The 13,356-nt window shown below is 39.6% G+C and overlaps 2 protein-coding genes across 5 annotated transcripts; one reads left to right on the top strand and one right to left on the bottom strand.

The window, feature by feature from the left end:
- Window positions 1-3,771: 3,771 nt before the first annotated feature.
- On the bottom strand, window positions 3,772-7,379 carry mettl18 (methyltransferase 18, RPL3 N3-histidine). Its single transcript, XM_080869777.1, has 2 exons — window positions 7,125-7,379; window positions 3,772-4,835 (listed from the first exon to the last, which is right to left on the bottom strand). Exons 1-2 carry the CDS (start codon window positions 7,227-7,229, stop codon window positions 3,867-3,869), a joined length of 1,074 nt encoding a protein of 357 aa, XP_080725903.1. The 5' UTR covers window positions 7,230-7,379; the 3' UTR covers window positions 3,772-3,866.
- A 202-nt stretch (window positions 7,380-7,581) lies between these two features.
- On the top strand, window positions 7,582-13,128 carry zdhhc16a (zDHHC palmitoyltransferase 16a). Of its 4 annotated transcripts, XM_080869775.1 has the most exons (11): window positions 7,583-7,732; window positions 8,645-8,902; window positions 9,455-9,649; window positions 9,748-9,836; window positions 10,168-10,196; window positions 10,307-10,440; window positions 10,611-10,694; window positions 10,794-10,879; window positions 11,965-12,088; window positions 12,234-12,304; window positions 12,437-13,128. In XM_080869775.1, the coding sequence occupies exons 2-11, from the start codon at window positions 8,669-8,671 to the stop codon at window positions 12,537-12,539; spliced, it is 1,149 nt and encodes a 382-aa protein (XP_080725901.1). In that variant the 5' UTR covers window positions 7,583-7,732; window positions 8,645-8,668; the 3' UTR covers window positions 12,540-13,128. The 4 variants fall into 4 exon arrangements, with proteins under 4 accessions (XP_080725899.1, XP_080725901.1, XP_080725902.1 ...); XM_080869773.1 differs by having other exon boundaries at window positions 7,582-7,732; window positions 10,611-10,879; XM_080869776.1 differs by lacking the exon at window positions 10,611-10,694.
- The last annotated feature ends 228 nt before the right edge of the window (window positions 13,129-13,356 follow it).

Below are 13,356 nucleotides of genomic sequence, written 5' to 3'. Positions count from 1 at the left end.
TGGAATTATTAAGCTATAGCCATGTTGGAGTTAAAAATGTTAAAAAATAAAATAACATTTATGAGAGGCAACATACGCACACACACACACGCACACACACACACATATGTGTGTGTGGGTGTGTGTTTAACATTTTTAACTTTAGCATGGCTATAGCTTAATAATGCCGAAATGCTGCAAGAGCTGGTAAAATTATGTCAGCATTAAATACGTAGCAGAGCAGCTCTTGAACTTTCAGACGTACTTTTTACCATAATTTTTCCTTTTAAAAAATTGCTATTAATTAATTAAATCCCCACAAATACGGTTGACTTTTGATTGGGTTTATTAACAATACATAATGACACTTTATAATAATACTGAGAAACACATTAGTCATTTCAAAATGTATGCTTTATTCACAGCAATAATATGTGCAATTAAAAATTAACTCCTCATTCACAGGAATCTCCATACAAACTTAACACCAAGCATTATTTTATTGATTTCACACGGTGGTAACTTCGGCATTCTGGTGCTGCGCCGTACGGCTGACAAACTAGTACCATGCCAAAAGAACTGAGCCCATAGATGACACCTGAAGATGTCACCATCTATGGAATTCAGTTCTCATAGTAGAGCACACATTAAAATCTGTTCTTCGGGCACTTCTGGATCCTTGAATGGCTTTATCGATTTACACAGCTCATACTTCAATACTAACTCTTTTCACATCTCATTAAATCTCCCATTAAATAATGAAAAAAAAGCCAACTATAAGAATAATAAAATTAGTAAACTCTAAAAACTTCACAATAAATGTGGGCTGCAGTTAAGTGACACATGTTGAGAAGCATGTTGGGGTTAGGTTACCGATCCCAATTTCTGAAGAAAGGCTGGGTAATGATGAAATGATAACGTCAGCTGTACTTCTTCCAGAGTAAGATTGAGCAAGAGGTCATTACTGTGGCAACTGAAGGGATTAGTCACATTTAACATTTGCTTAACAAAGTGGTGTATGAAGTCGTTGAAAAAAAAAATGCTGTTAATTTGCAGGGGTTAAGAGGTGTTTTTTTATACGTTGAAAATGAAAGTAAAGTGGGAAACAAGCTCCCAAGAACGGAAACGATTCTGTGGTTAGAGAACATATGGAGAGTTTCAGGATCATTTGAGCAATCCAACTTTTTTTTTTTTTTCATCTGTGTTCCTGGAAATGCTTCAAAACTACTGAAATGCAAGTCTGTCCACTGGAAGCACTGAATCAGATCGTGGTGATAGTACTCTGGTCAAGGCATGAAATGACTCATCAGTTACAGCAGTACACTCCCAGTAAAAGCGCTTTAGGACTGTGTGATTAGTGACATACAGTTAGTCGACGTATCTTTGAACCCTGCAAAGTAAGTATGCTATTAACTGACTGTGATAGACTCGCCTCTTTTATTTAACAAGAGAAAAAGAAAGAAACCCCCCACCACCCCACACCTCATTCAAGGCCTGGAGTCAATGTTGACAGTGAAGATACAGTGAAGATAATTTGTCTGTGTTATCTCAATCCAAGTTTATCCATTATGATGGTGCATTCTTTTAAGGTACAGTACAGCACGATGAACTTTCGAAGGAAGGCCACACCTGAGTATGTTCAGGAAACTCATATCTTTCCGGCAGTTGGACTGGGAAACAACCGGTTCTACGGCCTATCACTAGACAAGGCCAATCCCCTATGAGATCATTAACTGTTTCTTCAAAGTCTACATCAAAAAAAATTCACAGTGTGGCAGGTTTAAAAGCCTTCATTTGCTTTTTGCTCAAAGAATGAAGAAGTTAGCATTTCTTTGACCTAATTAAAAAATGTTCAACCCCCCCCACACACCCAAAAAACACATGTCATTTTGTATAAGCTTTTTGAAAACCACACACTCGATTTGACCATACTGAGAGTTTTCTTTTAATATACTTACCTCGGTTTCATTGATTTCCTTTCCTGATCCTGGTTATGTCATAAACAAACCTCCTCATAAAGGCCTCCCAGGATTATTTCATAGTCAAGCTTTAAAAACAACACACTTTCGCAGTCCCATCTCACCAGAAAGAAAGCAGCAGGCTTCTTCAAACTCGGCAAATATACATTCCTCCTCAAATCACCTGCACATTCTGCTCGCTCCCCAATGTCCTCCAGGTCCCAGGGATGGATGCAGCACACTGTCTGACATTCACAGAAAGAAGCACTTAAATATCTTGCCACCTTTCACATCACCCATCAGCCTCCCTCCTCTCTGTTTTTCATACACTCCCTCTGTACGGTAAGCCCGACAGTCACTTCCCAGTAAGAAGGAAGCAGTGGGAGTGTAAAACACGCCCCCTCACAGTGAATCAACACATAATAGTTTCTGAGGAAAACCATCTGACTTGCCCTGCCCCCTTGTTCCCATAAAGTAAGCAGGGGAAAGGCTGTGTCTACTGGAGGGGCCAGGAATTCCCCCACAGGCCCTGAACAGCTGTCAAGATGAGAGACGATGACGAAGCGGACACAGTGGAAGTTTGCCGGCCAGGCATATGCAAACAGAAACCATGTTTGGTGTATTTTATGTTTCTCTGAGTGAAATAGCGTTTAACACTACAGTATATTTACATAATAAGCTGCTGGAAATTCTGTCCACACACTGTGGGTGTTGAAATGCACAGTCATGTTAGAGCTGGTGACATTATGTTTCCTAAAAGTTTTTCTTTTTTCTTAATCTTTGCTAAATATTATTTTATCAGTGGGTCTCTACAGTGCTGACGTCACGGGTATGTTTAGGATGAGATAGATTCTTGAGAATGTTTGTGTAGCTGGAGTCATCTATTCAGTTGGGGTCTGATAGGGCTGTATTGTAAAAGAACCTTTGTTTGCTTTCCGATCATAGTCAAACACGACACACGTACAGGTTGTATTTAGTCACACGGATGAGACCGGGTCGGCGGGCTAAAACGACAATTTCAGAACAACACATCAGGCAGTGTTATTCAGTTTCATTGCCGAGTGACCCTGTGAAAACCCTCTGACTTCCTCATCCTCTTATTTAGTCACCTCAAATGCGAGAAACTGGTCTGGACTTGAGGCATACTTCCCCAGAAAAAAAAGCCCTATTCGAAAAAAAGTAGACGGATTTCCTTGAGCTGGACAAAAAGGGGATTCCACATGGAGATGGAAAAATTACAGCAAAATTCCCTTTCTTGATTTTGGATGGATATTTGCCCATACTTCCTGCATAGGCATATGTGTAGACATTTTCAAAAATGTTTTTTTTTTTAAATTTTGCACTGTTGCCAGATTATGTGGTGAACTTCACTGAAAGGAAACCAGTAGAATAAGAGCTACAGAGACCCCACAGAGTCCCACCATTGATGTTCAGTGACTCCAGAATCCACTTTCAAACTACATCCTTGAGCTAGTGGGATAAGTTGCAATTGACATTTTGTGCTGGACTTCAGAAACAAGCCTGGCTTTCATGCTGGTGTTTGAACACTGGGGAAATCACTCGCAAAGGTCACTGAGCCCATTTCCTTTCTTTCCTCTCCATGCATCTAAAGACCTGTAACAGCCCCTTTCAACTGCACTTCAGTTACTGGCAGACATATTCAAATTTCGATATAGGAAGTGAAAGAAGGTGTAGGTAACAAAAGAGCAAATATGAGCCAATAGTGTGTTTTCATTGCAGCTTTTCCTTGTTTAACCACGGCAGTTTTAACATACCAAAATAAAGACAGGAGTCATAACGACACAGCTGGCTGATTCAGGACTGCACACAATAATCAAGCAATAGCCTTGCTCTATTTTTTATTTTCATTCAGTTTTTCATCAATAAATCAATTACAGATAAAACCGATGAGTTCCTGACATTCCTTACTCAAGCGTCCTTTGACTTTTTAAAACGCAGTACTACTACATGTCTCTGAAGTCCTTCTTCTCCATCCCACAGATGATCCACAGAGAAAACATCCCTCTGCTCCACAAATGTTTCAAAGAGATGTAGTCCACCACCTACACCAAAGTAGTGGGATTTGGTGGCGAGGTAGACCAGACCATCTGGTGCCAACAGTTTGCGCAGGTTCTCGTGTAGAGCAGGGTAGTACGCAGTGTTGTAGATAGTCTCTGATGTGAATATAAGATCATATTTGGGTGGTGGATCTGCCTTTAGAACCAAAGCGAGAAATGTGCTCCAGTCACCAGAGTAAAAATGACACCTGGTTAGTAATGGGTGCTGGGCTAAGTCTATGGCTTGCTTCTTAGGAGGTGGGCTGTTTTCTGTGATCTCCTTCTGCCCTTTCGCCTTCTTTTTAGAACCGTCTTCCTCCTTCATTTTTCCCTTACCACTCCCTTCTTTGTCATCTTCACTGTCTACTTCATCATCCTCTTGGCAGTTTAGCATTACATTTGGCACTGTGAGCTGTTCAATGACTGTACTGTTATAATCTTGGAAGTGGACCTGACTGGCTCCCCTCTTCAGAGCCAGTATTCCCAGCAGCCCTGCGCCACAGCCCAAATCCAAAACCGCCTTCCCCCCAAAGGTCTCTCCATCTTTCTCAATCAACTCCAGAAGGTCATACGTGCACTCCCACACCTTCAGCCCTCCCTCGTACACACCAGAGATGAGGTCAGACTTCTGCTCCGCTGTGCGTGAAAGAATTTTTTCGCTGTCCTCTCTCTCTGACGCAGTCTTCTCAAAAACGGTCTCATTGAGGAAGTGCAGAGGAGGAAGAGTTCCAACTGTAACCGTTTCAAAGATGGCATCCATAAGGAGGAACTGTGGATCGGATGGCGGAAAGTGCTCGCTGGCCTCTTTTACTGGTTGTGCTGGTTTGGGGCCGTCCTCTACCTGCAAACAGAAAGCAGTATGCACAGTTGATAATAAAACCACACGCCTCAGCAATGTATGTGGGTGATGGTCACATGTTGTGACATGAGCAAGAGTTTTCCGTTTTACAATAACGCAGTTTTATTTATTAAAGTTAGTGTTAATGAGTAACAAATATTTTGGTATGTAGCGTTCTAACGTTTTTTCATTTTCTGAAGTGGAGCACAGGCGGCACAGTGGTGTGGTGGTTAACTGTCTTCCTGTTGTCGCACAGGAAGAAAGTCCTGGGTTTGAAACTCCACACACATGGCTTTGTGTGGAGTTTTATGTTAGGTTAATTGGCGATTATAAATTTTGCTGTAGGTGTAAAAACAAGCACGCGTGGTTATTTTTCTTTCTATGTTAGCCCTGTAAGAGAATGGTAGCCTCTCCACAACGCACCCTTCCTCCTGCCCTGTGAAAGCTGGGACAGGCTCCAGCTGCTCCACAACCCTGCTTCAAGCAAAATATGGATGGATGAAGTGGGGCATGCAGGAAAAAAGATGGAAAAATGTCATAACTAGTGGTGATGTTAAAACCGCTTTGACAGTTACACTGAAAATGGGGGGTGGCTTGATGTTACTGTAAGAATGGCTAACATCTGCACATAAATGTTGCGAAATCTTCTTTGGGACCTATAAAATGCAACAATGTCAGTTATTAAAACATAAAAGTCTGTTGTTTGGTTTAAAGTTAATTAGTCTATTCAAATGTTGTAACAAAGATTTACTCAATTCTGTGTGTACATACCAGGTATAGTATGCTTTTACCACTGTGATTTGTTTTCTTGTAATAATGATGTAAAAGGTCAGTTGACTGATAAATCACTCAAACATGAGAATGTTTATGCATCAGCCATGTGAGTCACCGTGACTGAAATGACGTTTGCTTCTCTGGACTGGTAGGTGTAAATGCTCATGTCGTCTAACTCAGTGGAGCCAAACAGTTTAGATTTAAATGCCAGTAAAGTCTGTTGCATACCTCAGAAGTTTTGTGTCATACATAACAATAACAAAGCACACAGTACTTTAACAATTTGGATTGTTTCCGCTTTAACATGCCTTATCCTGTAATGTTAACAAGCAGATGTTAACAGCCTACGCTCTCTAGTGGATGCACACAAAATTAAAGAATTTTTATTGCTTTTTTAAAGCTCATGCGGTCAGAATTTACAGCATTGTTTAATTGAACAGCTTGTGCTTTAGTGAGGATGGATTTTTACCTTTGTCCCCTTTAACATAAGACAGGTTTATCTTTACAAATTAAAGCTAACTTTGGCTGCTCCCTCGTCACAAGGGGTCGCCGCAGAGTTTAGGGCTGCATGTTTGATTTGGCTTCTTTTTCTGTGGGATGTTTTTACTTGTAACCCCAAAGAGGATTTGTGCATTTCGCTGGAATCAAACCACCAACCTTTGGTTTGTTAAGGGAATGCGCTAACCGTTACACCGACGCCCCTCTATACGTTTATCTTCACAATTGTTTTTGGACTATTCTACACTTTGATTTAATGTTAAGTCTTATCTAAATATAATTTTGACAGGGCTGCCATGCAGGCGAAAAAAAAAAGCTTCTATTTGCTTGTCTTTAAAAAAAAAATCTAAATTATTTATTCTACATTACAATTGGTAAATGTTACACAAATCTCTTCTCATTTTTCTACTTAAAGACTTTCGGAATTATTTATCATTTGTAGCAGTAAACTAGATGTATTTTTAATCAATATTTTTTCATATCAGCTTTTAAATATTTATTCACGTGTTTAGATGTAATCTATTCTAATGTACAGATCACAGAATATATTGAAATGTAGGCAAACCTAGGCAGATTTTGTCTGCTGTACTTGTAGTCAATTGCTTTATTACAGATGATTTTCCACAGTTAAAAAATAAACTATAATGTTCAAGAACCTTATTATTTTTGCTCTCTTTCGATGTTGCCCCGGGCTTATTTGTGATCCTTTGATAAAAATATCAAAGGATCACAAATAATGGGAAGTTATAGGAAAAGAATAGGAAAGCAGTGCTGTTGTTACTACTTACATAAAGGCATTTATGACAGACAGATACATTTCTGGGGCTTTGTAAGTTTTCTGCCTGCAGCCATAAATGTTCTTCCCACACTCTCGCAGAGGGTCCAAGTCTAAACTTGCTTTACAGCACCGCAATTGCTAGCTTGAACGTTACTTCTGCTATTACTAGTTACGCGGCGGTACTTAGAGCACTCTGAGTAACTTAAGCTATGGCACATCATAGGTAAGCTAATGTTACTCACAGATACGACAGCATGATCTTTATTTCCGTGCTGCAATTCATTTCCATCCACGTCTCCGGGGCCTGTTGTTTGTGCTGGAAGGTCGAAGTTAAAACAAAACGACATGCTGACTGACACCACCGTTCACTAAGTTTGAGGATAGAAGATTTGGATCACAGTTTCAAACAGGTTCTACCAAAGGCTGGCTCAACATGGCATGCGTAGCTAGCAAGGCTGCTATGGATAAAAAACTACATGTCCCAAAAGTCTGAGACCCCCCCCCCCCCCACCAGTTATGCTATATGTTATATTTCAGTTATGCATGTAGCCGAATCGTTATACGTATGTGTACGTGTTATAACATAAAATACAGAAAATTCAGAAACATAAATGTCAAGTCCTGAAGTAAAAATAACTGTTGAAATCACTTCCTGACTCAGACTACCACGATGCCGTTCGGTGGTGTTCCAGCGCATGCGCATTAATTGGAGGATTCCGCTCTTAACTGTCACAGGTCCGTGATCCTGCTCCTCCTCGCTAATATGTGGCTATAATCCCGTTTTTTCTCTTCCTTTTGAAAATGTTGACGGGAGTGGTGGTCTCGGTGGGGGTCTCGTCTTCATAAAACAGTGAGTAAAAAAGAAATGTTGTAAAATATCAGTAAAATATGATGCACGGCGCGAGACGAATATTTGAAAAGGAGAGCAGTATGTGACATCCAAAAATAAGGGATTTGGGAGCGCTATGACTCACGGAGAGTATTCACAACAACATGTCTTATGGACACATTGAGTGTTACTTTATTCAGGGAGGTGACAGCTATGGCTGATCGCCATGCAGTGGTTTTTGGCTTGCTTGTCATTAACTGCAGGTGACCAGCCTACTCCACAACAAAAATCATTGTCCCCCTCACACCTTATCTAGCTGCCAAAAGCCTCCACCCAGACTCCACCCTGTCTGGAATGCAGCACAGCAAGACTGGTACATGTTGGAAACACATGTTCTTCTGGTTACCTGTGCATTTCTGTTGTATGTACCTGCAAATGCTCTGGCTCTTTCACTCACGCCTTTAGTCGTACCTAATGAAGTAGTTTAGGTGTCAGCTCTCTGAAACTGATATCACTAGCGGTCAAAACAAATTCACTGGGAAAAAGAAGTCCAAGTTGTCTGGCTCTGAAATTCACCTATTGGTAAGTCAGACATTGCTCAACCGAGCTGATTAGGGCAGACGTGTTCTCTCTTTTTCAGCTGCTGTTAACTATGTATTTATTTTTCTTATAGGTAAGAGTAAATGGAGTATCCTTGGGGCTTGGGTTGTTTGTTATCAACAAACTTATCATTTTCCTTTTGTGTTGCCAAATTGTGTTGAATTCCTTTTTTAATTATTCCTGTTGTACATATGAAATTTGTGTTAGACATAGCAGCATACACATTCCTCACATTTTTTTTAAGTCTTGCACATCAGGTTGGGAGAGGTGTGGAAGTGAGAGTTTACGATTGACTTTCATTACGTAATCGTAATGTTTTCTTTCTTCCTGCAGGTGCTTGCATTTTACAAATGCAGAATGCGGTGGTGTTCGAGCTCTGCGTTTCACCTGCTGCGCTGTGTGCGGCTGCGGTTGTGTAGCAGGCGGGGACAGAACAGGCTTCCTTTGTGGATTAGGGAAATATGGGCTTATATGAGACTGCTGGCAAAATCACTCTACTTTAACTCGCTCACAGACTCAGATGTGGTTTTTGACTCAGTCTTTGAACCAGTTTTCCTGACTGTGGATTACGTCACCCGGTGGTTTGGTCTGGTGAGTGTGCTTTTAAATGGTTACGAGAAAGTTGTTGTTGTTGTTTTTTTGTTTATTTTCTGGAGACCACTGCAGTGATGGAAAATAAGGACATTAACCTTCTTGGAATTGGTCAAAATATGATCTTCCATACACAGGTCACAGTTGTTGTTTGTGGTATAATAACAACAAACAATGACATTTTTTTTTTGTGAACGTCTGATTTTGTTAACTACCAAAGCTCCTATGATCACAGTCCCCCTAACTTCAGATAATCATTATTGGTAGTGTCATATCAAGTCTGCACAACAAACATTTCGCGGGGGCAATTCTCTTTCTTATTGGATAGCAACAGATCCTCATTCATTAAAATGTTTCAGATCTGGGGTGTAGACACTCCTGACCTAAATACAAGAGGGGGTAGGCACATACAATCTCTTTGATAGTAGCCTGCACCAAGGGTTTTGACAGTAATGAAAAAAATGTGTGTTCTTGGATGTAGCTTTAAATGTAGATCTAATGTGATTTCCTGCATAACTGCTCACATTGTCTGATCATTCTTTTTTCTTTAAGGTGTTTGTTTACCTGGTGGTGATACTGACCAGCTCCATCGTGGGGATAGCCTATGTGGTCTTGCTGCCTCTGATCCTCAACACTTACTCTCCTCCGTGGATCGCTTGGCATGTTTGTTATGGACATTGGAACCTCATCATGATTGCTTTCCATTACTACAAAGCCGCCAACACCTCTCCTGGGTATCCCCCTACAGTAAGATATCAGCTACAGTTTTTTTTTTTTTTTGTACTTTAAACTGGAAATTTTGTATTTAAAAAAACAAAACAAAACAAACTTTTATTTTGTCGTAGGAAAAACATGACGGTCCAGTTGTATCAGTCTGCAAAAAGTGCATTATTCCTAAACCAGCAAGAACACACCACTGTGGGATCTGTAACAGGTGAGTTTTTATCTGTTTTATTACATGTTAATAAGTATCAGGTGTTTGAATGTCAAAGCTAAAGTATGTTGGTGGTTGCAAGACCTTTAATGTGGCTACGTCAAATCGCAACATTCAAAATTAAGATGTTTTCATTGACAGTTGACTTCTTGTATCTCTAGGTTAGTTTTTCTAGTATTGCTATCTTCATTCCATAAAATCTTATCATGCTTTAAGTCTTCCCAGACTATTATTTTGCAGTTTGAGATATGATTAGAATACATTCCCTTAAAAAAAATCACACAACTAAAATACCAATTATCAAACTAATGTTTTTCTCTTGCTTTTGCAGATGCATTTTGAAAATGGACCATCATTGTCGTATCCTTTGTGCTGAATTTATTCCAGCTTATTATTTCAGAAGCACGTCAGAAAATGTATATGTTTATAGACAGAGATGGACATAATTTTCCTTAATGTCAGCACCTCAGCCTGGTTGAATAACTGTGTGGGCCATTTTAATCACCGTTACTTCTTCTCCTTCTGTCTCTTCATGACCTTGGGCTGTGTCTACTGTAGCATCAGTGGGAGAAACCTGTTCCTAGATGCATACAATGCACTCGAGGTGAGATAGTCGGGCTGTTGCTGCCTGTAGGTCTGCTGGTGCTTTGTTGTAGTTAGATTTGTTTTAAAGCCTCCATGTCTGGTGTCTTTCTCTTTGGGGCCTTAGCATTTCTTTATTGACTCTGCTTTTTTTCTGTCTTTAATGCTTGGGTTTGTGGGCTGTTCCATTAGCACTTCAAACATTTGGAATTGGAAAAGCCTGGAATACCGGTAACAGGGATGGGACTGCTTATAGGGCTTCTTCCTTCTGGCCAGGTAGCGCTTCAAAAGCCAACACACAGCATTATTGAGTTTATTTATTTTTATTTTTTTTCAGTTACTTATCTTTTTTTGTTTGTTTTTTGTTTTGGAAAGACCCACTATCAGACCCCTGCTCCTCCATACACATTTAAGGATAAGATGATTCATAAGAGCATCATCTACATGTGGGTCCTCACCAGGTAAAAAGTGCATTTTATGTTGCTTTTTCACACATACATGCAAGAAAAACTTTAATAACTGACTTACAAGGATTTCTGATTTCTCATTAAATGTAGTCATGTCGTGTTGTTCACAGTCAGGATTGGAACTTTCCAGTTCATTAGAAGTAAAATTTTAGTGGAGTAGAAAAAAAATCTAAATACTTGGGTATTCATCTATTCACAATAAGAAAGTGTGTACAAATAAATGGTAACAGCCAATCACCTGCAAAATTTGCAATTTTGCAATGCACTTGGATGTTCCACAACACGTCTAAGACACCGATCTGCATTTTATGGGTAGACAAAAAAGCACTAAGCATGGTGGAGCTAGCATCATGATTTGGAGCTGCTTTGTTAGGACCCAGACTGAGAATCCAAAACTGTGGCAAGAAACCTTTTCGGGAGAATGTCAGGACAGAAGCCTGACGCTTAGGAGAGGTTGGATAGTTACAACAAGCAAGTACACATGTAAATAAAAAAATAAACAACAGAACAGTTGAGGGGAAAAAACCCCCAGAGTGACAGTTAAAGACCTTAACCAGTTGGGATGGTGGCCTGGCTGTCCAGTTAAGACATGCAGAAATATTTACTGGTCCAAAGTTTTTGCTAAAGTCTGATTGAACTGCTAACTTAAAAGGGTTATTCAGCCTGGACTATGGCTTCTTCCTCAACAAAGGAATTAAAATGAGAGTTTTTCAGTCAAGTAATAGATTATATTTGTAATTGTGACATATTTGAATACATAATTTTAATAATCCATTCAAAAATCCTGGTAATTTCAAGGGGGTCACAAACTTCATTTTGAGCATTGAGCTAATGGATATTATTTAAAGATAATTACAAAGAAATATAAAAAAAATCTAACCATTGCTTTAGGAAGATAGCAGGAGGAAAAAAAGAAAGTGTTATCGGTCGAAGGATTCTGGGTATGTAATCTCACACTCGTTTTGCTTCTTACTTCTTGTTCAAAGCAGTAGGGTATAAAGGTAGAGTTGAATCAGAGCAGGATTGTTGTCTTTGTCATCCATGCAGAGGATAAAGTGAATTGTGCTTTGTTGTAACAGCACAGTGGGAGTGGCACTGGGAGCTTTGACCTTCTGGCATGCAGTTCTCATCTCCAGAGGAGAGACGAGTATTGAAAGACATATCAACAGCAAAGAAACAAAGCGGATGGCCAAATGGGGAAAGGTAGCCATGAACATAAATAAAATGTGAAGGTTATGTTGTGATAAGACATAGGAGACTTCAAATCCTCAAAATATATATATTTTCCTTTGGTTAAAGTGACGTTGGTCATTTGTAACATGTTCCTGTTCTTTTGTTTTTCTGTCAGGTTTACAGAAACCCCTTTAACTACAGCAGGTTGAATAACTGGAAAATCTTCTTAGGTGTGGAGAAGAGAAGGTTTGTCTCTCTCCCTCTCAGATTTCTGTTTTCTAAGAAACAGAAATCTGTTTTGTTTTCTGCACCTTATGTGACTAATGTTACCTTGTGCTTCTTGTAATTTCTGCTTTTGTTTTTGTCTTTTGGTTTTAGTCACTGGGTGACGCGTGTTCTCCTTCCCTCTGCTCATCCCCCACATGGTGATGGCTTGACGTGGGCTGTCTTCCCAGTTAAAAAGGATTTGATACCTGTATGACAGACTCTGCTAAGGCATCCATTCTTGTCTAATTTACCAGTCTTTTCTCTGTCAACCTACTTGATCGGGTTTGCTTAAAGGATTCCTGCTTGGTGGCTACACCTAAGTGAAAGGATTTACGTCAATCTCCGATACCTCAAAAAACTTGCTGTTGCATTGCTCTTGCTTCTGCAGTCTGTATTGCTCAACAAGGCAATGTGTCACAGTTTGTTCTGTACTGGGTTTTACTTAGTCTTACGAACTGGTTTTACTTGACTCTGAGCATGAATTCGATAGTTTTATAAGCCAAATATACTGACTGAACTGTTAAATAATTTTTTTTAAGCAAACCATCTCAGCTTCGACCTGAGCTGTTTTTTATTTAAAGGAAAAAAAGAAGAAGTAGCAGAAGAAAAACACTAAGGTCATGGACACATCGGGTTTATCTCGGCACCTCCGCCTGTCTTGTTTGCACACCCTAGTGTGATATTATCATTTGATTTGAACACTCACGGGGAATTGCAGTACCATTATGATGTTATTTATCGGAATTTTGTACGTATTAAGTTAATCTTTACAACATTAAATAAATTCTACATTGTTAATATTGTGTTTTTAAGGGGTACTGTCACTGTTTTATAACACTATACAGTAAATACTTAGCTGTGGATATATATCAACATACATGTCAGCAATATATTCAGAGGTTTTTTTGTGGGGTTTTTTTTTTTTTGCCTTTTGTATGTTTTGCTTTAGGGTCACTTCCTAACTGCAGCTCTGGGGTTATGTCACAGTGTTACGCAGAGGGATGCAGCGTGAAGGGGTGGATTATTTGGAA

Source organism: Rhamphochromis sp. 'chilingali' (assembly GCF_963969265.1).
Source record: "Rhamphochromis sp. 'chilingali' genome assembly, chromosome: 20".
NCBI lineage: Eukaryota > Metazoa > Chordata > Actinopteri > Cichliformes > Cichlidae > Rhamphochromis > Rhamphochromis sp. 'chilingali'.
The sequence above is the reverse complement of the archived record's forward strand: the minus strand, read 5'-3'. Positions and strand labels throughout refer to the sequence as shown.